Source organism: Hesperophylax consimilis, chromosome 13 (assembly GCF_061612785.1).
Source record: "Hesperophylax consimilis isolate HC1 chromosome 13, BYU_Hcon_1.0, whole genome shotgun sequence".
Taxonomy (NCBI): Eukaryota; Metazoa; Arthropoda; class Insecta; order Trichoptera; family Limnephilidae; genus Hesperophylax; species Hesperophylax consimilis.
This window is the reverse complement of record NC_142848.1, coordinates 11710011-11737100: the sequence shown is the minus strand read 5'-3', so window position 1 is coordinate 11737100 and position 27090 is coordinate 11710011. Positions and strand designations below refer to the sequence as shown.

General features: G+C 34.5%; 2 protein-coding genes across 2 annotated transcripts in view; one reads left to right on the top strand and one right to left on the bottom strand.

The window, feature by feature from the left end:
• BBS4 (Bardet-Biedl syndrome 4) overlaps positions 1–2041 on the bottom strand; it is a 101209-nt gene extending 99168 nt beyond the window's left edge. Inside the window, exon 1 of the mRNA XM_089639110.1 lies at positions 1907–2041. Within this exon, the coding sequence (XP_089495236.1) occupies positions 1907–1988 (82 nt within the window). The 5' untranslated portion in view covers positions 1989–2041. The remainder of the gene's footprint in view (positions 1–1906) is intronic.
• Positions 2042–2215: 174 nt separating this feature from the next.
• On the top strand, positions 2216–26865 carry LOC149418441 (solute carrier family 35 member F5). Its single transcript, XM_089638497.1, has 10 exons — positions 2216–2697; positions 4781–4918; positions 7268–7324; positions 9949–10068; positions 10879–11031; positions 12523–12705; positions 14239–14395; positions 22214–22373; positions 23236–23493; positions 26099–26865. The coding sequence occupies exons 1-10, from the start codon at positions 2578–2580 to the stop codon at positions 26169–26171; spliced, it is 1419 nt and encodes a 472-aa protein (XP_089494623.1). The 5' UTR covers positions 2216–2577; the 3' UTR covers positions 26172–26865.
• The last annotated feature ends 225 nt before the right edge of the window (positions 26866–27090 follow it).

Here is a 27090-nt window from a genome sequence, read left to right as displayed (position 1 = left end):
CCTACTGAAAATATCCATCAAAAATACCTTCTAAAAATACCCATCACAAATACCTATTAAAAATACTTGTCAAAAATACCTACCAAAAATACCTGGTAAAAGTACCTACCTACCATTAAAAATATTTAGTCCCGGTATAAAATACTCATGAGTATTTTGGAACCAGGTATTTTAGAGATCTGTCACAAGTACAAAGTATCGCATGGAAATACCCGGTACTTTTACTGGGTACGATACATACGCCTCAACTCTACAAAAATTGAAAGTCGAATGTGCAAAATTCTGCTCTAAGGGTTGGGAAAAAGAAAATGAAAATCTCTTGATTTGAAGGACGAATGTGTAAAATTCTGATCGGGAAAAGGGAAAAGGAAAACCTCTTGGTTTTAAGGTCGAATATTGTGCAAAATTTCATCGATCTCAGAATAAAACTGTAGACCTGTATAAATAAGAAGCCACACGGGACATGTAGTCAGTACTCAATTTTTTTCTTTCTTTATTCTTATTCTCTATGTTGTTGTGTACGAAATCGCAAATTCAGAGTTTAAAAATTTATTTAGGGTGAAATGCAGATCACGCCAAACTCTGGGAATTGAATAAAAATGCACTTTCTAGATGAGAAAAGTGTGTAGAAACTCATTAAAAAAAGAATTAAGGCGCGGAAGAATAAATTGAGGGAGATACAGCCGATCAAAGTTTAATAAAATTGCACTTCGCGATCTGAGGGTAATATTCGGTTTATGGGAGTATAACCGAAATTGAACTTGATTTAGACTAATTTAGGGCTGGGGAATCCGAATCTGAAAGAATTAGGTGGGGGTCGGCACTATTAACTGAGTTATAGGGTTTTGAAACATCGTACGCGATACATAGGAACCATGTTTTATTTATCAATTATGACTTAAGAAAATCAAATTAGCAACTATTTACTTTTGAAATTTCAGTAGTGCCAACCAAAAAAAGAAAAGTGTTGCCATATAATAATAATATTTTTTTACAAAATAGGTTAGGTGTTTAGTTTGGGTTAGAGTAGGCAGAAGAACATGGGAAAAAGGTATTAGAATTAAATCACAAACCAGTCTATACAAACCTAGCGTAGCCCACAAACTACTTGAAAACTGGGATATAACTCTAAAGGGGACGCGAGCAGGCGTTATTAAAGGGGCAATTTTGTGTAACAGGAAATAACATGGAAAAAAGGTATTAGTATTAAATCACAAACCGTCTATACAAACCTAGCGTAGCCCACAAACTACTTGAAAACTGGGATAAAACTCTAAAGGGGACGCGAGTGGGCGTTATTAAAGGGTCATTTTTTTGTTATAGAAAATCACAGTTAGGTTAGGTTATATATATACATAAATTAAGTATTTACAAGATTTTAAATAATAAACTACCAATCTGGCAAATGATATTTAATTTTCAGAATTTTCCATGCATTGATATTATTATATGGCAACACTTTTTATTTTTTGGATGGCACTACTGAAATTTCAAAAGTATTAAAAGTTTTTAATTTGATTTTCGTGACAAAATATGGCGGCGGACTGTCCGAATATGGTGATAATATCAGATCGCGAAGTGCAATTTATTAAATTTTGATCGGCTGTATCTCCCTCAATTTATTCTTCCGCGCCTTAATTATTTTTTTAATGAATTTCTACACACTTTTTTCATCTAGAAAGTGCATTTTTAGTCAATTCCCAGAGTTTGGCGTGATCTGCATTCCTCCCTTTATTTATTTACCTGCTTTATGTTGTGTAATATAAAATGATAACATTTCATAAAGTGAAACATCTACATATCTACCAAACATTTATATCTAGCGTTCGGGTCGCAAATGTATACGCACATAATAATATGTATCTGTTATTGTATGGCGACACAGACTAGGTACGTATTTTCTAACCTCTATTATTTGTCGACGCTCTCCTTGAATCCGTCAAGTGTAATCCATTGTTAACAGAATGTCGAGCTTCAGTAGAATCCATGATAATTACAATTCAATTCATGAACGCAGAAACAAATTGAGCACAAATAATGGTAGCAATCTTTTGTTTGTTTACTTTGAAAATATCACCATGGCAACGGTTTTTATGTGTGTCCGGAAATGTTCAATAAGTTCTTACTTTGAAATTTAGCACTTCAAATCTATGGTTTTAGTTGCGAGCATTTATGAACGTGAACGAAATTAACATGGCCGATTCAGTTTTTGACGTTTGCGTTCATATCGTACTGCCGTGACGTTTCCTTATTCCAAGTCTCAATATTACAATAATTACGGTTATGTTAATAACATATGCGACTAAATAAACTTTTCTATCGGATTACGGTTTATTCATAATTTATTTGGTGCGTCGTAACGGTCTGATTTCTTTTCAAACTGCGTTTGTTTTTTAATAATTTATCGTGATCAATGTGCTAAACAAATAGTAAAATACGAACAATCGTGCGTTATGTGAACTTAAAATGGTTTTTAACCAATTATTAGAATTTTGCTGTTTATTTTTCCAATCTAGTGATGTATGATCAGTGCATTTAAAATGTTTGGCACTGATTTCTCGTTTTGTTTACTTCGTAATGGTTGACATTTCGAAAGGAAAAGATAACATGCTTAATAAAACGCAACGCCTCATTTTGGGGCTGTTCATCCTGCTCCTTGTGGACATTATTTGGGTTTCTTCTTCCGAACTCACAAAGGTTAGTTGTACATGGTTTACACCGATCTTTTTCCAACATATTGTACATATTTCGTCTCTAACTACAGCATTATTTATTATGTTTGGAGTTATTACTTATTACCTTGTTGCACTTCTTCATCTTTCTTAAGCCAATATTTTACACTGTTAATAATTTGCTGGGATAATGATAATGACTGCTTAATACTATTAATGCCAACATAATACAGGGTTTCCAATAAGAGGTGTTATTTTGAATAGCCCGCTATTTCGGTAGATGTTACTTTTGAAGCTGTCATTTTTTGACATTTGACAAGTAGAAACTATGCCATTAATAAAAATGGAACGATATACGCTTCAACAACGCATTGAAATTATTAAAATTCACTTGAGTGAATCAAATGCAAATCATCTTGAGTGATGAGGCCAATTTCCACCTCGGTGGCTTCGTCAACAAGCAAAAATGTCGCATCTGGGGCTCGGAAAACCCAAGATTTATTGTTGAAAAGCCTCTCTATCCTCAACGTGTGACTGTTTGGTGCGGTTTATGGTCCGGCGGAGTCATTGGACCTTACTTTTTCGAAAATGAGGCTGGAGCAACAGTTACGGTGAATGGATTGCGCTATCGAGAGATTATTAATGATTATTTATGGCCGGAATTGGATGGTATTGATCTGGACAACGTTTACTTTCAACAAGACGGCGCTGCGTGCCACACAACCAACGAAACCATTGATCTTTTACGATTGAATATCAAAATAACCCCTCTTATTGGAAAACCCTGTATTATTGGTCATTTATGTTTATCATAAGAATACTTCACCATTATTTATATTCGTATATATCCATAAGTACCTACAGTTGTGCTAACCTAACAGATAGTATATTGTTTTTCTACCTTATCTTTTACAAATAACCATGGTATACAATGTATACACAATTAAAAATATAATAATGTCCAAGACAACATCAAGAACATCGGGACAACAGCCATCTTGGAATACGGCACTAATGCCTCATCCATGTGATGTCTTTCTAGCGTCCTGATTGGCTACAGAGGATTTGACCGATATCGACAATAATGTTGAGTGGATTTGACTATTTTTGATGTTGTATATTTATGGTTTATGTACACAAACATTTCCTTTGAAGGATTGGGAAGTTATTCCTTAAATTTATCATGTAATTTGTTTTCTGTCTTGTTTTCTTCAACTCTGTTTTTCCACTGATAAAGCTAGTTTAAAACCGCATAATTCGTTTTTTACCCTCAATATGCCTTCTAATGACAATGTGACAATGTTAGCAAAATATCATTGTTTTAACCTAACTTACTATCTTTTAACAACAATAATAGTGTAAGTCGGCGCTTCTGTAGATAATTGATTAACCCTTTGCAACCGGCAAAAAATTTTAAAATTGTGATTGGCCACATTGTGAAAGCTCTTAGTTATGATCTCATAGGGCTGGGCGACTTACTGGTTGAAACATGTGCGCTTGAAAGTACCCTAAATAAGCAGCTCCGCACGTTCAATTGACACCGGTTCCGTTCACAAAAACAAATTTATTTTCTGTCTTCAAACACAAACTCACTCTAGTGTGAAGCCGGTTGTAAAGGGTTAAGTAAAGTGCATTACAAAAATTATAAGACCTTTTAATGATTGCATTTAATTGTACCTGCTCCGAGTTTCAGGTAATTAGAAAATATGTCATTTCAAATCTTGGGTCAATGCCCAAATGAATATTATGGCTAAACATTTTCTTCACCCGCTGCTCAATAAATACCGTTGTACTACTGATGTGCTGGACTTTTTTTCCTGAACAACATGGTTATCGGAAAAACTTGTTTTTTCCAGCTTTTTGTTGAGAAAAATAACAAGAGTCATCCAATATTCCATTGTGTTACATTTGCGTTACTTACTTACTTAATTACTTTACTTCACTTAGGTATGTGGATATATTTGGTATTTGCACATTAAACTTACAAAAATGATAACGAAAATGCGTGTTAGTTATTCCAAATATTGGTTTAAAATATAGGAGGAATAACAATTTGGATACATAATTATTAAAACATGCTACATATGTAACGAGAGTTTTATTTCCAGTACATCTACCACAATGAAAAGTACGAGAAGCCATTCTTCAGCACCTACGTCAAGACTTCCATGTTCACCCTGTACTTGTTTGGCCTCTGCTTCTGGCCCCCATGGAGGGACAACTGCAATAGGCCCCCAGCCTACATGGTAAATTTCCTTTTATTCTATAACAACAAATAAATATGATAAATTTTGAACCAGTCGTAATCGACCAATGCTTTAAATTTGTTATTTATGAGGCTATATATATCAGCTACTTGAGAATGAAAAAATTATCCTAATTTAATTCTACTCAACCTCGGGGCCGCAATAGACTACCAGATTGTAGCAATCCATTATGGGCAGAATTAATTTCGCACCAGCAATGCAACATCAGCTGCCGACTTGACAGCACGCAGACAGCTCAAAACATTATCCTGATCTAATCCTACTCAACCTCGGGGCCGCAATAGATGAGCAGCTTGTTGCAATCCATTATAGGCAGAATGAATGTCGCACCAGCAATGCAACATCAGCTGCCAACTTGACAGCATGCGGACAGCTCAAAACATTATCCTGATCTAATCCTACTCAACCTCGGGGCCGCAATAGATGAGCAGCTTGTAGCAATCCATTATGGGCCGAATAAATGTTGTTGTGATCAATGCAATGCAACATCTGCTACCAACTAAGAGCACGCGGACAGCTCAAAACATCCTTTGTGTTGTAAATCAGATTTTTTTATGAAAACTGCCGAGATGCGACTACTCGGAGCTGGCGATGTCGACAGCTATTAGCTGCTTGTCTATTGCGGCACTAACTTTATCTAAAGCAGCAAATAATCATTTACCATAAATCTCTGCAAGGAAGATAATGGAATCCACAAGTTTATCTTCTCTCACACACTCCTTGCTTCATATCTTATATTATCCTTTATTATTTTAACTCTTATGTCCCGTCTATACCATATGATTTACTTGACTTTGAAAAAAATCCATAGGCATCCCCAATTGGGGTATGTTGTGAGGCTGAAGTTAGTGGGGAGGGGAAGAAGATAGACAAGAGGAATGTGGGAAGTATCTGGCTATTCAGATCTGCCATTTTATAAGTCATTTCAAGCACCGTTTCAATTCTGAATGGTGGTCTCAAACCAGGGCGATACTGAGAGTATCTTCCACTCTGGAACGTGCCGCAAATGTACTATACAGGGTGTATCGGCACGTACCCGACAAACTTTAACCAGCTATTCCTTAGCATATTTGGAGTAAAAAATCTTATGTGCACTTTGCTGTCCGGTAACGTTTTTTTTTAATAAAAAAAATATTATTCATATTTTCACCACATGTCACCACTGTTTTACCCTTTGACAAAGTTTGAAAACCCATCTGGCAAATATTTTATTCGAATTCCGTTGAATAATGCACGTGTGTACCTATATTGGCGCACGTTTACAGTCACAACGAAATAGCACGGCACCATTCGTTTCATTTTTAACTATTATTATTTAGTGTGTGCGAAAGAGCGAATACGCTTTTTGACATACTTGCTTATAACAGCTGTTGAACACGAAACGCAATGCCAATGACAGTGATGTAGTGTGGAAATTTTAAATTTTTTTGTTTTTAATTGAAAAAAAAATGCTACCGGACAGCAAAGTGCCCATAACATTTTTTACTCCAAATGTGCTAAGGAATAGCTGGTTAAAGTTTGTCGGGTTAGTGCCGATACACCCTGTATATTATTGTAAATTAATAAATTGTGGAATAACACAAATTATCAAATTAAATTTTCTTGCGCCCGCCGGGATTTGACCTCGCTACCTCCAAAATGCTAGTCGAGAGATTTAACCCTCGACCATGAAGGCCGACAAATGCCTATAACTTTCCAGGCTTTCGTGCTCCATTCATCTCCTTCCGCATCAAATTTTTTTCTCCCAATACTCCTTTCTTCGTGCAGTATCCGCCGTAATTAAATAAAACCATTTTCCCTTTCTTAACCTTATTTATTACACTAACATCGACCTTGCACATCTTTCTTTCATCATCCATAACACAGTGATTCCAGCTTGTTTCAGACCACGCTATATTCTTATGGCTTTCTATTTCAGCATATCATTTGCCCACGGTCTCCACACATTCCCATTTGGAATGTACTGAGAGCGATATGCTGAAATAGGCATATATACGTATAGAGTATAGCGCAAGTGTGTCAGCCCCATCATGGTTTACACAATACGCTTTGGAAATATCATGTCTCGCAGGTGTAATATCAATAAATTAAAATTAATTATTCGTTTTTCCTCAAGAGTAGATAACGTTGATCTAAACATTTACTACCAATAAATTCAATAAGTGTGTTTGCTCTAACAGATAAATTAGATTGATAATGCTCTTACGTATTAGTATGTACATCTATTGCTTTATAAAACTGTGTAATCAACATTTGACATTATATCCGCAGTGAAATAACGTTACCAGTCGTTGAGGCATTATCAATGTGTTCTTCTTAATGTTTCAGCTTGTCGATCCCAATGCAGAAGATGACAACTTCTATGCAGATGTCAACATGAGCTTGGTAAGATATACGAATAAATTCATTTGAATCATAATGAGCTCGGTAAGATATAAAAATAAACTCATTTGAATCATAATGAGCTTGGTAAGATATACAAATAAACTCATTTGAATCATAATGAGCTTGGTAAGATGTACAAATTAACTCATTTGAACCATAATATCCTTTTAACCGCATTCCCAGTGCATATACAGGGTGTATCGGCACGTACCCGACAAACTTTAACCAGCTATTCCTTAGCATATTTGGAGTAAAAAATCTTATGTGCACTTTGCTGTCCGGTAAGGTTTTTTTTTAATAAAAAATTTATTATTCATATTTTCACCACATGTCACCACTGTTTTATCCTTTGTCAAAGTTTGAAAACCCATCTGGCAATATTTTATTCGAATTCCGTTGAATAATGCACGTGTGTACCTATATTGGCGCACTTTTACAATCACAACGAAATGGCACAGCACCATTCGTCTCATTTTTAACTATTATTATTTGGTGTGTGCGAAAGAGCGAAGACGCTTTTCGACATACTTGCTGTTGAACACGAAAAGCAATGCCAATGACAGTGATGTAGTGTGGAAATTTTTAATTGAAAAAAAAATGCTACCGGACAGCAAAGTGCCCATAACATTTTTTACTCCAAATGTGCTAAGGAATAGCTGGTTAAAGTTTGTCGGGTTAGTGCCGATACACCCTGTATAATAACAATAAGGTTTGCACAGCACTCTTTTTGTTGAGGAATTGCTTGGACTTTGAATATGGATTCAATTTTAGACTAATACTTATTGCAATTCAGTTTTCACTAAAAGTAATTAAAGGCTAAAAACTATGAATTAATGCAAAATCATGTGTTTTGGTTTTAAAATTTGATTGCTTAGAAATATTTTAGATGTTTTAATTAAATACTGCGAATAGAACACGTCTTGGCCTTTGAAATAATCAAGTATTTTTTTAAGTCCAGAAAAAAAATAAAGTAAGTATCGGACCTATGAAAACTGCTTTAAAGTTCAAAATCTCCTGTTTAGGAACCCGTTTTCGGTTATGGTTTTATTGTAAAATGTGGCAAATTAAGTTCTTTAGCATATGATTTACATTTGAATATTTTTGCGTGAACTTCTTAAAATATAATAAAACACAGTTTTTGGCCATGTTTTTTTCTTGCATAAATCAAAACAGGTGTTAAGTGTGAATTGAAACATTATCGCCATCTACATAAGGTGTGTTAGCGTCCCGATTCCAAATGTTATACGACGTGGTGCAACTAAAAATCTTGCGTCTAATTTAATTTCATCTTTCAAAGTTTCTGCCGCTGTACACTCTACTGTGAGGCAGTGTTGGTTATTCAAATAAATAAAATTGTTTTGGATTGTGTAACAAAATTGATGTTAAATTGGAGCAATTATGTAATTCGTCATGTAATTCCAGCGCTTGTCAGACCTCTCCACAGTAGTGACTAAATTCTTATAAAAGTTTTTTTTATCAATGTCCGTATTTTAATTTCTAATTTGTATTACCTAACTACCTTATTATGAAACTCTTTACATTTTCTAACTATATCAGATTGAATTAAATATTTGTTTTTTTGTATTTAACTAAAGGTACTGGTAAACGCAAAAAGAACAAGATACATTGCTTAATTTTGCCTATTGCTGAACAATTGTCTTGCCCGTCAATTGTCTTGCCAGGCAAGATTTTGGCCGTAAATATTGCCGTAATTTCAACTCGTATAAAGTTGGAGGCAAAATCCCAAAATTATTAATTGATAGCTTTCGAAATTACAGCAGTTTTGGTAGTGGGTAGGTGGCGAGCAGAAATGCGAATATGTAACCAAGCGAGAATGTAATAGATTTGACACAGCAATACTGTCGTAATATCGGTAGCCGAGCTTACTCACTGGCAATAAGATGAAAAGAATAAGCAATGCATAACAATCTTGCCCGAAAATACGGAAACCTTGACGGCAATATCTTGCTATCCAGAAAAAAAGGACAAAAAACAATGTAATCTACCAAAAGCCTTAAAGAAAACCACAAATCTTTGTACTTTTCATAAGATATGTATGAAAAATGTATTATTTGTATATGAGAAAGTACTTACCGAGATTATTTTATAACTGTACTTCTTTTAATTTTGAACTGTACTTCTTTTAATTTTGAACTGCACTTCTTTTAATTTTGAACTGTATTTCTTAAATGTTTTTATTTTGTATTTTTTCTTATAGAAGATGTTTGAAAAAAATCGTGCTTAAAAATACAAAACAAGAACAAGTAATTACAGTAAAAACTTGCTTGTTTACCAGTCTTAATATTAATTAGAAATTAAAATACGGAACTCAATGTTTTATGTTAGGGTAAAAAATATATTTATGCTAGGGTAAAAAATATATTTATATTATGGTAAAAAATATATTTATGTTAGCTTAAAATGTATATTTATGTTAAGGTAGCAGAGAAGCATTTTAGATTTTCCTTTTAAGCTTAGGTCTTCGATTGAATCTTAAAATTCGAAATGCTTTTATAATAGTTGGTCTATTGCGTGAAGGGCCATTAAAAATTTCAGCTGATTTTTGCTACACCCAATATAATATTTGCTTTCTTCCTCATATTACACTCTGCTACGTTTTGCAGAGTGACTCTACATTTGTGCCCATTCGAACTCCAGAGCGGGAGGCTGCAACTAGTGAAGTGGCCGTCACGGAAAGCGATGAGTCTGCACAGAGATCTGTTAGGTTCAGCAAAGTTGCCGAGGTGAGTCATAATACATCAAATAATTGACAGATTAACAGATATTAGAAATAATTATAGTAGCCTTACTACACGGCTTCATTAAAGTTTTTAATTTAACTTTTTAATATTTTTTTAAATAAAGACAAAAATCTCTTATTAGCAGAAGATGTTGCTTGTAAAATGAGGATTTAGTCAGTCGAGGTATTGAACCCATGACTGTGGGAACTCGATGTACCAACCTGTCGATTGAGGAAAAGGGAAATGGAATTTTTATGTATTTACGCCCTCTGGGGCTTTTACATAAAAATATTAAATATGGCTGTGTAAATAAAAATTATGTAAGTACATAATTGGTAGAAAACAAATAATGTTGGCATGAACTTAAAACTAAGAAAGGAAGATGAATTGAAATAAAATTATAATAATACTGAATGTAATGGTTGATATTGTAAAATCAACATTATATCAGTTAAAAGTTCAAGTTTTGTTGCTATGTCAGTTTTGTGAAGTAACTGGTCAGTAATGATATAATAATAGAACCTTCACAGAACTTGAAAATCAACTTTGAAATTTGATGAATTGTTCAAATTCTGTGAAACAACACGTCCTTAATGTTTATCTAATAAATTTCTAACTTATATTTTATTATGGAACATACAAGATATATGGCATCTTGACTTATTTTCAGATTGTTAAATCTCTCTTTTAAAACTCCATAGCTCTTGATGTAAATGACATTTCAGCTGAAAATAATTGCACTGAAATACTATTACTATCACCGTTTTTTTTCCACTATTCGTTCTTTTACTATAAAATAAACTTCCGTTGCAGGTCCGACACATGTCTGAGAGCTGTGCAGTGGAGTCTCTCCTTGCTCGACTGTCTCACGCCGCGTCTTTGCGGGCTAGTGAAGCCGCTAGACGACGCGCTGCCAAACTTAGCGCTAGACGGCAGGCCAAAGTTGCCCTCTGCTTCTGCCTCCTTGTAAGTATACTTTGATATTGAAAACGGATATTAAAGGTAAATTAAAATAGGCATTCTTGTGTATATCAAAAGGTATAACTGTAATATATTTTTTTTATTATTATTACATACTATGTATTATTCTTGTTTTTCATAAGCCTTTGCTGTGTCCAGCTTTAGATATATGGCTTCCTCGAAGGTCTTCATTTTTGCCGATCATCCAAAGATGACAGTTATATTTAGGTCATCAGCCATCTCAACTGGTGGCAACTTCTGTTTCTCTTTCCCAACCAAAGTGTACGAACACAAAGAACGCGTGTTTCGGCTTTCAGATTACCAGCACTCAGTGCCTGAGTCCGCCGGAGAAGATGAGCGCCGAGTTGTGGACACATAGAACGCCGGTAAAATCCGCGCCATTTGCGCGGTAGCCTGATAGCAGCTGTCAGTTTTAACAAAATGTCAAGCTCGTCGGAAGATTTTTTACTTTTGTAGAATTCTTTCTTGGAATTAAGAAATAAAACAATTGGTATTCATCAAATTAATAGTAGTAGAAAAAGTCATGGTGAATATCATCACTTGTTTAGTGAGCTTAAGGCGGACGATGAAAGATTTTTTATATAGGTAAACTTTATTTCACTCGTGACATTTGAGGTTATTATAAAATTTTCTCCGTACCGTTTTCATTCATATCCTAACTGATTTCTTTCCAGCACTTGTCGACAACATTTCTGTTGCTATGTAAACTGTTTCTTTTATCCCAGATCGGCGATTTGTTAAAAACAGCAGCAATTAGTAAGTCGCTCATTTTGACAGGACTTGTTTAGTTTATGTTTTGACACTAGCTTCCAAAACAAGCCTCACTAACCAGCCGCACCGGCGAGCCGGAATTAAGAATTCATTCCGGTAAAGCTTCTCGGCGGGCCAGCGCGCGGACACAAATCTGAACCTGGCTTCACTATGTGCGTTCTCACACGTTTAGATACAAACATTCTTGTCGGCGCGCCTGCGCCAGTCTGCCGCTTACTTGCCGGCTAATCTGAAAGCCGAAACACGCGTTCTTTGTGTTCGTACACATAGTCACCATCCAGTAGTGTTGGAATTCTAAAGGTCGTCTGACACTTATTCCCAAACATAGTGTGATTATGTTTTTTTTAATAGATAAACACACTTTCCCACATTACAAATATCCTGACGATATTGAAATTCCTCATACTTTCATTATTATCAGCGGAAAATGTGCTTGTGCATTGATGGAAGACTTGGCTAGCCCAGAATTGAACCCACGACACCTGGATGGGAACTCGTCATTTGGACCACTCGGATACTAACCGGTTGTGACAGTAATTTCGACTACTTTTTTACCGTTGTCCTTATTACGTACATACTATTTTAATCATCTTAAAATACTGCTGGAGAATTTATGTTTGTTTTTACAACCATAAGTCATTAACCATAATTATGTAGAAATTTGCTAAGCCTACTTGATTTGTCAATAACATTGTTTCTTTCCAGTGGTTCCTAGCCAACTACACATTCCAAGTTTCGCTTGCCTTGACTGAAGCTGGGATCGTGACGGCTCTATCTTCTGCATCGAGCCTCTTCACCTTGGCGCTGGCTGCCATATTCCCCAGCCAGCCTGGAGACAGGATCACCCTGTCTAAGTTGATAGCCGTCTGTGTGACAATCGGGGGAGTGGTGAGTGTAAAATATAATACTTTTGAAGTATCACCGGCACTGATAGAAGCCCGCATTGTGACCACTGTAATATATGTTGCCTCAAGTCTCTATAACTGGTCCGTAGACAGTATTACACTGCTTAAACTTTGACCATTAGGAGAGCGGGGTGTCAAAAACTCATGACTTTTACTTTCACTGTTTTATTTTTAGTGAATAAAGAATATTTACAGAGATGTATAACTTGTGTGAATCAGAGTTGGGGAAACAGCATTGGTACCATTAGGCCTGGTTCTAAATTAAATTAAATTAATCTGTAAGTCTAGGACACATTTGAACAACTGTAATCAAAAATGAAATCTAGTAAACGAGATGTAATTTTTTACAATAGCAAGCTTTATTCAAGTTAATAATTCTCTAATTCCGAAAAACAAATACACACAATCCACACTGATTATATGTATTCATAATTTAAATACAGCATAATATCAATGTATGTAGTACTTGTTTACAAATATGTGTGCACAATGTAATTTGTTTGACCTTTTTCATAATAATTGTATAATTATTTACTCTGCCACAGAATTCACATTGTTCTCTTGTAAGTGTTAGAGAGCGATACAAAGTTCAATACCACAATCTGTTTGTATTAGTGTGACATGGAAATGTAGTTTAATGTACCTTAAATTGAACTTGTATTTTTGTTTTCCTTCACTTCTATTTTTACATGTTTTTATACTATGAACTATGGATTCAAAGTATCGCTAACCCTGATTAATGCTAATATTACTAGTCTCTTAGAAATTCAAATAGAAAGAATTATCGCTTTAATAGATTCAACCAAAAATCTTTTTCGTGGGCTATGTCTCATTGTTGTGAAGTTTCAATGCTAGTACGTTGGTAATAGAATATTTTTATAGTAGTTTTAGAATAGATGTAAACTAGATATAAAATTTTTAAAAACAGTTTTATCGCAAATCGCGTTGAAACTATAATTCAAGATATATCGTATGAACATTTCAGAAGAAAATTCGGCAGACTTGAAATCTCGTGGATGATAAGGAATTTTCCCAAGTGAAATCGCTGACGCATCATCATGTTGGTGCGGTCCTAACATTATGTTGTCACCGTTAGAGAAATGGAAAAATATTCCAGTAGAACAATTATCAGATTACAAATCGAAAAAAAAAAATTTCATTATCAATGAATGTGTCAACTCATGACCAAGAGTTCTTATTGGGAGTTTCTTCATAATGGAAATAATTACGTGTTATATCTCGGTGTCTTCAATTTATTAATAAATTACTTTCGAAATGGAGTATCAGTTTCAATGTTCGATTTCAAGTTCAAACTATTTTTTTTAAACAAGATTAAGACAAAATAATTTCACATAATGTGTGTTCATTTTAATTTATGGATGAAAATGGAAAATTAAGGGTTGGCAGTCGTCTTCGTTTTGCACAGGTTTCAGAAAATGTTCATCATAAAGGTAGTCGTATTGTAGGATTCTAGTAATATGTATGTACCTATTATTCAATAGTGTATTTTTTCAAGGTGCTTGTAACGCTTTCCGATATGAGCGCGGAAACCAAGAGGGTACCGACCGGTGTGATTTTGGCCCTGGTCAGTGCCTTCTTCTACGCAGCCTACCTGGTGTTCCTGCGGAGGAAGGTGGATCACGAGGATAAGATGGATATCCCACTGTTCTTTGGTGAGTAAATCACACCTCTGTAACAGGATTGATAAATAAAATGCACAATTTTAACGGTGAACACAATTAGTCTTTATTTTGGGTAAAATCAATTTGCAAGTATGACACGCATTTATAGCAGTTCAATAGTTAGACAGTTTAATAAACTTTAACAGCCCCTCTATGGGTTTAATGAGGAAACAAGTTACACCTGTGTCATTCCTCCCAAAGGAACGTAATATGTTCCTTTACAAAAAGGGTATTTTACAAGAAGGGTGTTTTCCCTCTCTGGCTTAGTTGATCTCGAAGCCGACCAGACCTGCCAGAGGTAACCGAAGTTTCTAGAGCAAAACGTGACCTTATGACCCTCGCTCTGATTAGTAAGAGACGAAGCGATGCGGGAATGATACTAATCAATATATGATTGGAACTAGCATAATAACCAGATGGTTTGCTACATCTTCTAATTCAATCAAATCAAAATCTAATCAAATTATTGAAGTTATATACCTAACTATGCTATACTATACTGAATCCTCTACAATACCGCTTATTCGTCAAACAAGGTCAAATCACAATGACATAAAAAATATTCCAGGTCATAAAACCACATTCGGGCAAAGAAATTATATTTATTTTGCAATGAAACTCCACGATATTCTTCCCCCTGATATGAAGCAAATAGAAAATTTGAATGATTACAAATCAAGAATAAAAATCTGGCTGAAAGAGATTAATGAAAAAACTCTGAACAAAATATTAAAAACAAAATAAAAACTAATAAAACAGAAATAAATAATAAAATAAAATACTTTTTTGTTTTAAAACCACGATATTTATTAATTTAAGAACCGACCGGTTTCGCTTTACTTAAGCATCATCAGGGTACAAATTAATACTAAACAAGAAGTACATAATGTGTGTATATATATAACAAAATATAGAGGGAGACAACATGATACAAATATAAGCAACACAAAGACGGTCATAAAATACATTAACATAAGTGCACAAGTAATGGAAAAACCGCTAGATAATTATGTAGACTAATGGGTTATATCAATAAATCGGGAGAAACAAAGCATCAACTGGCATGGTGGTAAGGAAGTAAGGAGAACTGGGATTTTTTATGGGTTTATTGGAAACAGACCTAATATTGGACTACTTGATATGTCTAATTGATTATTAAGTATCTGACTTTTGGTTTTTACAGCTTTTTTAATTTCTAGTGCCTCTAAGTTGTTTAGTCTGTTACCATGCCCGTTTTTATGTAAGATGTTAGCACCGGTGCTATGACAGAATGTATGATCTTTATCGATCAAATGATTTGCGAATTCGGAAAACCCGTTATTATTGAGGCAACGAAGATGCTCCTTTATCCTAATATTAACATTACGTGATGTCTTACCGATATAGAAAGCCGAACAATTATTGCAATTTAATTTATAAATCCCCGAATGACTTAATTTATCGTCCTTATCTTTAGAATTAATTAGAAATTTACCTATATTGTTATTAGTATAAAAGGCCGGTTTGACTTCAGAAGGAAGGTTTTTTACACTTAAGGTAGAAAAGTGATTAATAAATAAAATTCGCCGCCATTGATAATTAATATTATTATCATTGATTTGAGGACAAGGACTAGCAAAGAGGAAGCGATTAATGGCTATTTGTTTTAGCTTTTTATTTAAGATTAAATCTATAAAATTCGATTCATATCCATTATTTACTGCTATGTTTTTAATTAGTTTTAGTTCACTATCAAAATTACTATCGGACATTGGAATTGTGACTAAACGATGGACCATTGAATGGAATGCGGAGTGCTTATGTGAAATAGGGTGATTGGAGGTGCTGTGTATGACAACGTCAGTATAGGAGGGTTTACGAAAAATGTTAAAATTAATTCTGTTATTAACGATCGATAAGGTAAGGTCTAAAAAATTTAAGGTTGAATTTATGCCTATTTCTAATGTGAATTTAATCTTATTATGAAAAGAGTTTATAAGTTTGAGGAAGGAATTCAGTTGACGCTTAGTCCCTGTCCATATACACAAAACATCATCAACGTATCTTTTCCAGTACAAGACATTTTTAATAAGATGTGAGGTACTAGATAAAATTTTATTTTCTAAGTTATCCATGAATATATCAGCAATCAGAGGACTGGTAGGGCTCCCCATAGCTAGGCCGTCACGTTGCTGATATATAACATTATTAAATTGAAAATAATTTTGATTCAGGCATATATTAAACAAGGAAGTTAAATCTTTTATAAAATCTATAGAGAGATCGGAACTATTTAATAAATCAGAAATTAAACATTTACTCTCTTCTATGGGAACATTGGGGAACAAATTTACAACATCAAAAGAAATTAGTGTAGAATTACTAGGGAGAATCATATCTTTCAATTCTTCTACTAATGAAAAAGAGTTTTTAAGGGTATGTTTAGGTGAAAAAACATTGGTATTTTGAAACACATTACAGTAGAACCCCGTTAATTCGAACCCCGATAATTCGAAAAAACGCGTAATTCGAAATTTTCGCCAAAAAAATTTCCGCTGAAAATTTTTTTCATACAAAATTTTTTTTAATTCGAAATTCGTTAATTCGTAATTCGAAATTTATTTTTGTCCGCGCACGAAAATTTGTTCGTGTAATTCGAAAAAAATTGATTTTTGCAAAAATAAATCATAATATTTCGTAAATCTGTATCTAAAAGTCAGCCGTGGCGGTAAAACGCCGAAAAATGTATTTTTACGTGGTTATACATCGTCCTAATTGGTATTATTATTTTGTAAATCTGAATCGATTTACACTGGAATGTAGAACTTTTTCAAATTTATTTCGAATATCCGAGTTTGAAGGGCCGAGAAAATACGTTTTACGCGGATATATGTCGTAGTTTTACGAGTTTACACCAAATATGTGTATTTAAAGGGTCGGCCGCGACGAAACTCGGCCGCGAAATTTCGTTTTACGCGTAAATGTATTGTATTTTTACGAATTTATTTCGAATATCTGAATTTTAAAGGGCCCGCCGCGACGGAAATCGGACGCAAAATTTCTATTTACGCGGAAATATATAGTATTTTTACTAACTTTACTTCGAATATCCGAGTTAAAAAATACGGCGCGACGAAAATCAGCCGAAAAATTTCGATTCACGCCGAAATATGATATATTTTTACGAATTTACTTCAAATATCGAAACTTAAAAGGCCGGCCGCGACGAAAAACTGCCGATAAAATTCGATTTACGCGGAAATATTTCATATTTTTACGAATTTACATCAAATATCTGAATTTAAAGGGTCGGCCGCGACGGAAATCGGCTGCGCATTCTCGATTTACAAGGAAATATATCGTATTTTTGGGAATTTATTACGAATATCTGAATTTAAAGAGCCGGCCGCGACGGAATACGGCCGCGAATTCCCGGTTTACGCGGAAATATATCGTATTTTTACGAATTTAAATTCAGATATTAGAAATAAAGGGCCGGCCGCGACGGAAAATTACCGCGAATTCTCGATTTACGCGGAAATATATAGTATTTTTACGAATATCTTAATTTAAAGGTTAGGCCGCGACCGAAATCGGCAGCGAAATCTCGATTTACGCGTAAATATATAGCATTTTTACGAATTTATTGCGAATATCTGAATTTAAAGGGCCCGCCGCTATGGTAATCGGCCGCGAAAATAAAGAAATAATTGGTTTTAATACGAATTTACAACTAAAATACCACCGGGATTTGAAGAGGCGGCCGAGAAAATCGATTTTCGGCGTCTTTTTTTTTTTTTTTTTTCATAAAATTTCGAATTACGTGGGAATTCGTTAATTCGAAATTTGATTTTTGATGTCCCGTGGATTTCGAATTAACGAGGTTCTACTGTAGTAATAACGGATGATATTTTAAAATTTGGGGCGTTACAACATGAAACTACTGGCCTGACGGGGCAATTATTCTTGTGTATTTTAAGGAACCCGTATAATTTAGGGGTTTTGGGATTTTTAGTTAAAAATTTAACTTTGTGATATGATTCATCTTTGAATATTTTAGTTTTACATGCTTGAAGTGTTTGTTTCACATTTTCTTGGAACTTATTGGTTGGGTCTTTCGCAAGTATTGCGAAATTGTCACTGTCAATGAAGTCCGCCACTTTAGAATTATATTCATTTCGAGGGAGTATGGCCAGTATAGTATAGTCAGGTATAGTATAGTATAGTCAGTATAGTATAGTCATATAGTATAGTATAGTCAGGTATAGTATAGTATAGTCAGTATAGTATAGTCATATAGGCCAGTATAGTATAGTCAGTAGAGTATAGTCAGGCCAGTAGTTTCATGTTGTAACGCCCCAAATTTTAAAATATCATCCGTTATTACTAATGTGTTTCAAAATACCAATGTTTTTTCACCTAAACATACCCTTAAAAACTCTTTTTCATTAGTAGAAGAATTGAAAGATATGATTCTCCCTAGTAATTCTACACTAATTTCTTTTGATGTTGTAAATTTGTTCCCCAATGTTCCCATAGAAGAGAGTAAATGTTTAATTTCTGATTTATTAAATAGTTCCGATCTCTCTATAGATTTTATAAAAGATTTAACTTCCTTGTTTAATATATGCCTGAATCAAAATTATTTTCAATTTAATAATGTTATATATCAGCAACGTGACGGCCTAGCTATGGGGAGCCCTACCAGTCCTCTGATTGCTGATATATTCATGGATAACTTAGAAAATAAAATTTTATCTAGTACCTCACATCTTATTAAAAATGTCTTGTACTGGAAAAGATACGTTGATGATGTTTTGTGTATATGGACAGGGACTAAGCGTCAACTGAATTCCTTCCTCAAACTTATAAACTCTTTTCATAATAAGATTAAATTCACATTAGAAATAGGCATAAATTCAACCTTAAATTTTTTAGACCTTACCTTATCGATCGTTAATAACAGAATTAATTTTAACATTTTTCGTAAACCCTCCTATACTGACGTTGTCATACACAGCACCTCCAATCACCCTATTTCACATAAGCACTCCGCATTCCATTCAATGGTCCATCGTTTAGTCACAATTCCAATGTCCGATAGTAATTTTGATAGTGAACTAAAACTAATTAAAAACATAGCAGTAAATAATGGATATGAATCGAATTTTATAGATTTAATCTTAAATAAAAAGCTAAAACAAATAGCCATTAATCGCTTCCTCTTTGCTAGTCCTTGTCCTCAAATCAATGATAATAATATTAATTATCAATGGCGGCGAATTTTATTTATTAATCACTTTTCTACCTTAAGTGTAAAAAACCTTCCTTCTGAAGTCAAACCGGCCTTTTATACTAATAACAATATAGGTAAATTTCTAATTAATTCTAAAGATAAGGACGATAAATTAAGTCATTCGGGGATTTATAAATTAAATTGCAATAATTGTTCGGCTTTCTATATCGGTAAGACATCACGTAATGTTAATATTAGGATAAAGGAGCATCTTCGTTGCCTCAATAATAACGGGTTTTCCGAATTCGCAAATCATTTGATCGATAAAGATCATACATTCTGTCATAGCACCGGTGCTAACATCTTACATAAAAACGGGCATGGTAACAGACTAAACAACTTAGAGGCACTAGAAATTAAAAAAGCTGTAAAAACCAAAAGTCAGATACTTAATAATCAATTAGACATATCAAGTAGTCCAATATTAGGTCTGTTTCCAATAAACCCATAAAAAATCCCAGTTCTCCTTACTTCCTTACCACCATGCCAGTTGATGCTTTGTTTCTCCCGATTTATTGATATAACCCATTAGTCTACATAATTATCTAGCGGTTTTTCCATTACTTGTGCACTTATGTTAATGTATTTTATGACCGTCTTTGTGTTGCTTATATTTGTATCATGTTGTCTCCCTCTATATTTTGTTATATATATACACACATTATGTACTTCTTGTTTAGTATTAATTTGTACCCTGATGATGCTTAAGTAAAGCGAAACCGGTCGGTTCTTAAATTAATAAATATCGTGGTTTTAAAACAAAAAAGTATTTTATTTTATTAAATATGTCAAACCACAAAGTGATTGCTTTCTACAATAACAGAAATAAATAACTTTAGTCTGCCTCAGCACAGGTCACCCTAGTCAGTAGTGAGAAGGACTAAGAAATACATATATTTCACATCATATTTTGTATGTGCAATGTTTAAATAGTCACTATAATAAAAAAAACTGCCATTCTTGAAAAATAACTAGGTAAAGAATAAGAATTTATAAAATACGACTTTTATTTTAACAATAAATAGTAGTTTATTAGGTTTTAATATATTATGCTTTTAGCATTTGTGTTTTTCGTATTAGTGTAATAAAAACATGCAAAAATCGAAGTTAATTTCCTATAATAATATTTATATTTTATATATTTTTTTTAATACCTCACAAGAGTCCCAATTGCTCCCAACTGTCTGGAGCCAGTGAGACTGGTATCCCCAATTGGGGTATACCTGGGAAGTACCTGGCTATTCCGATTTGAATATTATATTTGAGATATTCCACATTTCAAGAAACATTTCATTTTTTAATGGTAGTCTTACACCAGGGCCATACTTAGAGTATCTTCCACTCTGGAACGTGCCGCAATACTAAATATAATTATAAATGAATAAATTGTGAAATAACACAAATCCATCTAATAAAGTTTACTTGCGCACGCCGAGATTAGAAACCACAACCTTCTTATTGCCAGTCAAGAGCCTTACCCCTCGACCACGGAGGCCAAATATGAGAACAATATGCGCGTTGTATCGAAAGCAATGCTACCCAAAAGCCACAAAGCAGCTTTCTGACCGTAGAAGGATGAGAATGCTAGTATTTACATCGTATCCTCTCCCGGGCCGGAGAGTACTGAGCACGGCGCGCGCTGCGGTCACAGTATTTACGTCGCATTCCCTTTTTTTTGCCAGACGAAGCCAGGCCAAACACTGTCGACTGTCGAAACAAACCGGCGACTGTAAGCCAATCATCCCAATGCACGAAATAGCTAGTATTATATTTCTCTGTTCACATATAATTGCGCAAATTAATGTTAGATTTGCGTGAGTCTCGCCGCAGTAATCCAAAATAAAAATATTTTTGTAAAGTAAGATTGAAATATGTAAACATTAATACTAAGTAGTTATAAGGATTTCCTCACACCAATGTCGGGCTGAGGACCCAATGATTCATATTGTACAATTTATTATAAAACTATATATTAATGCTAGGGAAAAGCAGTTTTCATGAGATGAAGCGGCGTAAACAGTACTACTGAATAAATCATTTAATATTGACTACTAAAGTCATGTGAAAACACACGAAGCTGCACAAAAACGCACCTGACGCGCGCACACCGATCTGTGCACGGTCCCGCTATCCCCTTTATATACTGCGCGAACAGCAATCTCAAGTATCTCTCTTCCGACATCTACTCTGACCGCTTCACTCTGGACTGCTTCTCCCGCTGGAACCACTGTAACCGACCTTGTGCTTCCTTGGACTACCGACTGCTCCCTCCGTGGATATTCGACATCACAGCAACCGGATCAAGCCCTGAACATAAAGCAGCTCACCGACTAGAAAACCCAACACCGCCTATTTACAGTCAATGTAAAGGACTCCGGTCTGATACACGCAGTCTGCGAGCTTATATTAACCAAGCTCTTTTTATCAATCAGGCAACTCCCCGGGCATTATGAACATAAGCATACTACTATATTTTTCTCCTTCGCAAAGGTATTTTATTGTCAGGGGAAGGTTAAATATCATATTTTTTGCAGGATTCGTGGGGCTCTTTAATATGCTCCTTCTCTGGCCGATGTTCTTCATCTTTCACCTGACCTCCTGGGAGTCATTTGAGTGGCCCAACCGCCAGCAGTGGGCCTGGCTGCTGCTCAACGGTCTAGTCGGGACCGTTCTGTCCGAGGTGCTTTGGCTGTGGTAAGGAGTCCTTCATTGTTCACATTTGTACTGTGGGTACTGAGATGGCAATATGTCACATGTACCTTATTTTACACCTCACTGTCATGTAAAATATGTACATTCTTCAGCTCATCCCTACCAGACATTAGAATATTTTTATTGCTTATTTCTCAATAAAAAAAACTCATTTTCGGGCCCACGAAGAGAAGGCATTCCATTTATTCTTCACCAAGTGACATTCAGTGGCGTGCAGTCCATAAAGCTGAAATTCTGTGCCTACCGTAAGAAAAACGAGCTTTAAAATTAATTTTATGTTTTAAAATTCACTCTGATAAAAGTATATTTTTTCCATGAGTTTTTTTTAAATTTTAAATCATTCTACCATACTAAAATATTTCAACTCAACAAATTTCTACTTTTCTGCTGCCACCAGCCATGGTTTATAGAGATATATAATATCTTCTTTTTTTTTACATTAACCCCACACAGGTGGCCCTGAGGAAAATAATTTCCCGCGGGGCCTTTGTCATTTTTGGGGTTTGGATATAGTAGTCCCAGAGAGAGGTATGATGTCATTGTTCTATCATGTCTTTTTCGTTTTCATAAAAGATGTGCGAGAAGGGAGGTTTTTTATCAATGATGTACATATTATGAGCTCTCTCTGATCTTCCCCAAGACAGTATTTTTAGAAAAAATGGGATGCATCACTCAAAATTAATCCTGTATCTGGTCCTAATATCTGTTTATATCACACTATAATAATCAAACCTGATCTTGAAAATCTACACATATCTTACCTTTGGTCTTAGTGCTGTACGTCACTGCCAAGTGATTCTAAAACATGCCACATTTACTGTTTTTAATCAGCATCCCATTTTAGGGGTTGCTTCCTGACGTCATCCCTGATAGCGACTGTCTCCATCAGCCTGACCATCCCCATGTCTATGCTGGCGGACGTGATTCTGAAGCGCATCACGTATCCGGGCTTGTTCTACGCGGGCACGTTCCCTATGTTCCTGTCGGTGTTTGCCGTCACGCTGCTGGCACATTATGAGAACTGGGACCCGGCCATGGTGCTGCTGAAAAAGATCCACTCCAGCATCACGCACAAACTGGCTGTGCATAATAGAAGTTTAAGGTACCTACTGATCAATCTTCTTCATATTTGTACTCCTGTAACATGCCTGGCGCCATTATTTTTAAATATAGATCGCGGAAAGAAAAACATAGAAAAAACATAAAAACTGTTCTTAGACTTAGCCAAGGCTTTTGATACAATATCGCATAAACTACGCCCTATGAACCATTAAAAAGTTACTTAAAGGGTCGAAGCCAGCAATTCAAAATGGGCAAAAAGGTGAGTAATTCACTGGACACTTACTTTGGGGTATCACAGGGAAGCACATTGGGACCTCTTCTATTTATAATTTACATCAATGAGTAATGCGAGCTAACAGTGGGCGGAAAAATTATTACATTCGCAGATGATACAGTAGTTATATTTGAAGGAGAGGATTGGACTCAAACTCATAAACATGCTGGAAGTGGAATCAATGCGATAAAAAAACAGTGGCTTGACAAAAATAAGATTCAGCTCAACTTTTAACAGGTTCGCTGCCGGCGACTCCGGTCGGAGCCATTCGGCGTCTGGCACTGGGTGCCGGCGGCTCCAGCCGGAGCCATGAGTAGTATGTCTGCACAAACATCATTTTCCTGCCGGCACTCGCGGCGAACGGTTGTTTCTGTAGCTGGCGTTGTTGTTGACAATTGTACCAACATTTTATAGCAATTGGTTTTCAAGAAAAAATTAGGTTATTGTTGTAAAGGGCCATTTAAAAAAGAAAACGATAAGTTTGTGTTTTTTAATTTTTTTGTGTAAAAATCTTCTTATTGTCATAATGAGTGATGATGCTGGACCATCTCGTCCTAAAAAGTCTCGTCCCTTACGTAAATCTCTGCAAGTTGAAGACATTGAGAGGGAGTTAGAAAATGAACTTGAGTGCTTCAATGAGTACCACCAAATTTTATAAATATTTTTTCTTCATGAGATGTGTATTACTTTCGTTATCTTATTTGATTTGCTACTTGTATTTTAGTTATTATTTGAACAAAAGACAAAAAAAAATTGTCTATTTTTGTTTTATAAAAATAATAAGAAGAGAGTAAAAAGAGTGCGACTAAACGGACGAAACCGCCGGCACCTGCTAAGTGATTTTCAACCGTGGTGCCGCTTGGCACCTAGGATCAGTTATATTGTGCATAGGCGGCAGCGAACCTGACCATAGAACCTGATAGGACAACCTAGCACACCACACACAATAAAAATACACATGCAATTGTAATTCCGATAATATTGATTCTAACTGCAACTGTGAAGATTTGGAATGTGTAAAAAAAAATAAAAAATATCTAGGTATTATTATAGACAATAATCTTAAGTGGAAATATCATATTGAAAACCTTTCAATAAGGGTAAGAAAATGAATACGCATATTCTTTGCATTACGAAATATAATTAAACAATAAGACCTAAGAAAAATATATTTCGGATTGTGCAACCCCATCTTAACGTATGGTTGCAATTGGTTGGGGAGCGTCAGGTAGAACAATTTTAGATCCGCTTGTGAAGGCCCAGAAATCCGTTATTAGTCATTTTGCGTAAACCCTATAGGTACTCTAGCGATTAACTCTAAATAAAATTTAATGTACTTGATGTTTGTCAAAATTACATAAAAAGGGTTATTATTTAGGCACACAAAAATCTATAAAATCTTGATAAAATTGATCACAAATATATCACAAGAAGTCACACCCGAAAGGATCTCGTGGTCCCAGGGAGCAATACGTCAAATTATAAAAAGTCGTATACATATCTGGGACCGAAATTATATAATAAAATCCCCAAAGAATTAAATATTAAAACGTGCAAAATGTCCTTCATCGATTCAATAATAACTAAATGGTTGATTGGCTTGGGGAGGGTGGAGTCTGAAAAACTATTAAATAATGTCACTTAAAATTTTACATGGTTGCCTATTAATGTCTCATTTATTAAATACTTAATATGTATGTATTCATTTTTTATAAAAAAAAAAAACAACAACACTAATTTTACAGAATAAATTTTTAGCCATTTTAACAGCATTTGGTTCCTTAGAACGGGCAATCTTCCTAGCTAGCAACTAATATCGACAATTCATAATAACACTTGTACTTATTTTTAATATACTTATACAGTTATTACAATATTATTATTTTGTCATTTTTGCTATATACATGTATCTAATGTAATGTAATAAATAAATAAAAATAATCCAGGGGAAGATTGATGGAAGACATAGCTGAGGAAGATGCTGCCCTTCATGGCTTCATGGTACAACAGGCATGGCATTAATCAGCCTTTATGACCATATCACATCGAGGGCGTTAAGTCATACAACGTTATCTACAAATAACGTATGCATTATTAATATAAATAAGAATTATTTGGAGGTCCACTTTCATTTTCCTGCTTCAAAAATGGTTTTTTCGTTCTCCTGTAAAATATTATTTTTTCATGTTGATGGTATTACGGGTAATAAGAAGATATGAAAGATTATATACTATTTTTGTAAATATGTAAACACATTATCTGGTAAAAGGTTACGTTTACAAAAACATCATTTTACAAAAATTTGCGGCAACTTTAAGCCCTCTATATTTCTTCTAATCTATATTTATTAATTGTAATTGTTTATTTGCAGAGTACAAGACTTGGACGAACAAACAGAGGCCCTCATTGGCATCAATTCCTGTCCCGAGGACCACGAAGCTTAAATATTAGTTAGTGCACAAACACAGGAATATTTCAGTTTCCCAACACTTAATATTCTCATTTTCGTCTAATGTATTATTTCGTTGTAACCCATTACTAGGGTGAGCTTTATTCGAGACTTACAATGATTCACCGTGATAATGAGGTGCGGTCGGGGCTTTGCTTTTATGAGGACAATTTATAAATTTAGCAATTTCATTATACAGATCCAAACTTTACAATGTACCGATTCAAACATACAATGTACAGATTAAAACATTATAATGTACAGATTCAAACATTATAATATACAAGTTAAAGCCTTACAATATATGAATGTTCAAGTTCAAGTATTACAATGTACATATTCAAGCATTACAATGTTCAGATTCAAACATTATAAGGTATAGATTCAAACATTACAATATACAAGTTCAAACCTTACAATGTACGAATGTTCAAGTTCAAGCATTACAATGTACAGATTCAAGCATTACAACGTACAAATGTACAGATACAAACCTTACAATGTACAAATGTACAATAATTTAATTCAATAATTACGATGTACGAATGTATGGCTGAAAACATTCCTCCAATTTTGGAAATTAGACACATTTAATTTAGTACTTATTTCTTGAGCAAAATCAAAACATTACCAATTCCTAAATCATAGTTTTTATGAACCTAACATAAGTTTCTTCAACAAGTTTTTTCATCTTAAGTATTAAAAAGTGTTGCTACATATTCTGCTCAAGTTTTTTTATTATTATGTACCGATTTCTTTTGAAGAATATTAAAAAAAAAATTATGATAATAATATTATTGATTCCATTAGATTGCACCATGTATTGAAACCATGCATATTTATTTGAATGACGTTTTAATTATTGTATTTGTGTACCTTCATGCAAAATACTTATTGTTACCTAATCATAGATG

Excerpts from the sequence above, each read along its gene's own strand:
- LOC149418441 (XM_089638497.1), top strand. The coding sequence starts at position 2,578 with ATGGTTGACATTTCGAAAGGAAAAGATAACATGCTTAATAAAACGCAA. Across the intron at positions 2,698-4,780 it reads CTTCTTCCGAACTCACAAAG|TACATCTACCACAATGAAAA; the intron begins GTTAGTTGTACA and ends TTTTATTTCCAG. Across the intron at positions 7,325-9,948 it reads CAGATGTCAACATGAGCTTG|AGTGACTCTACATTTGTGCC; the intron begins GTAAGATATACG and ends TACGTTTTGCAG.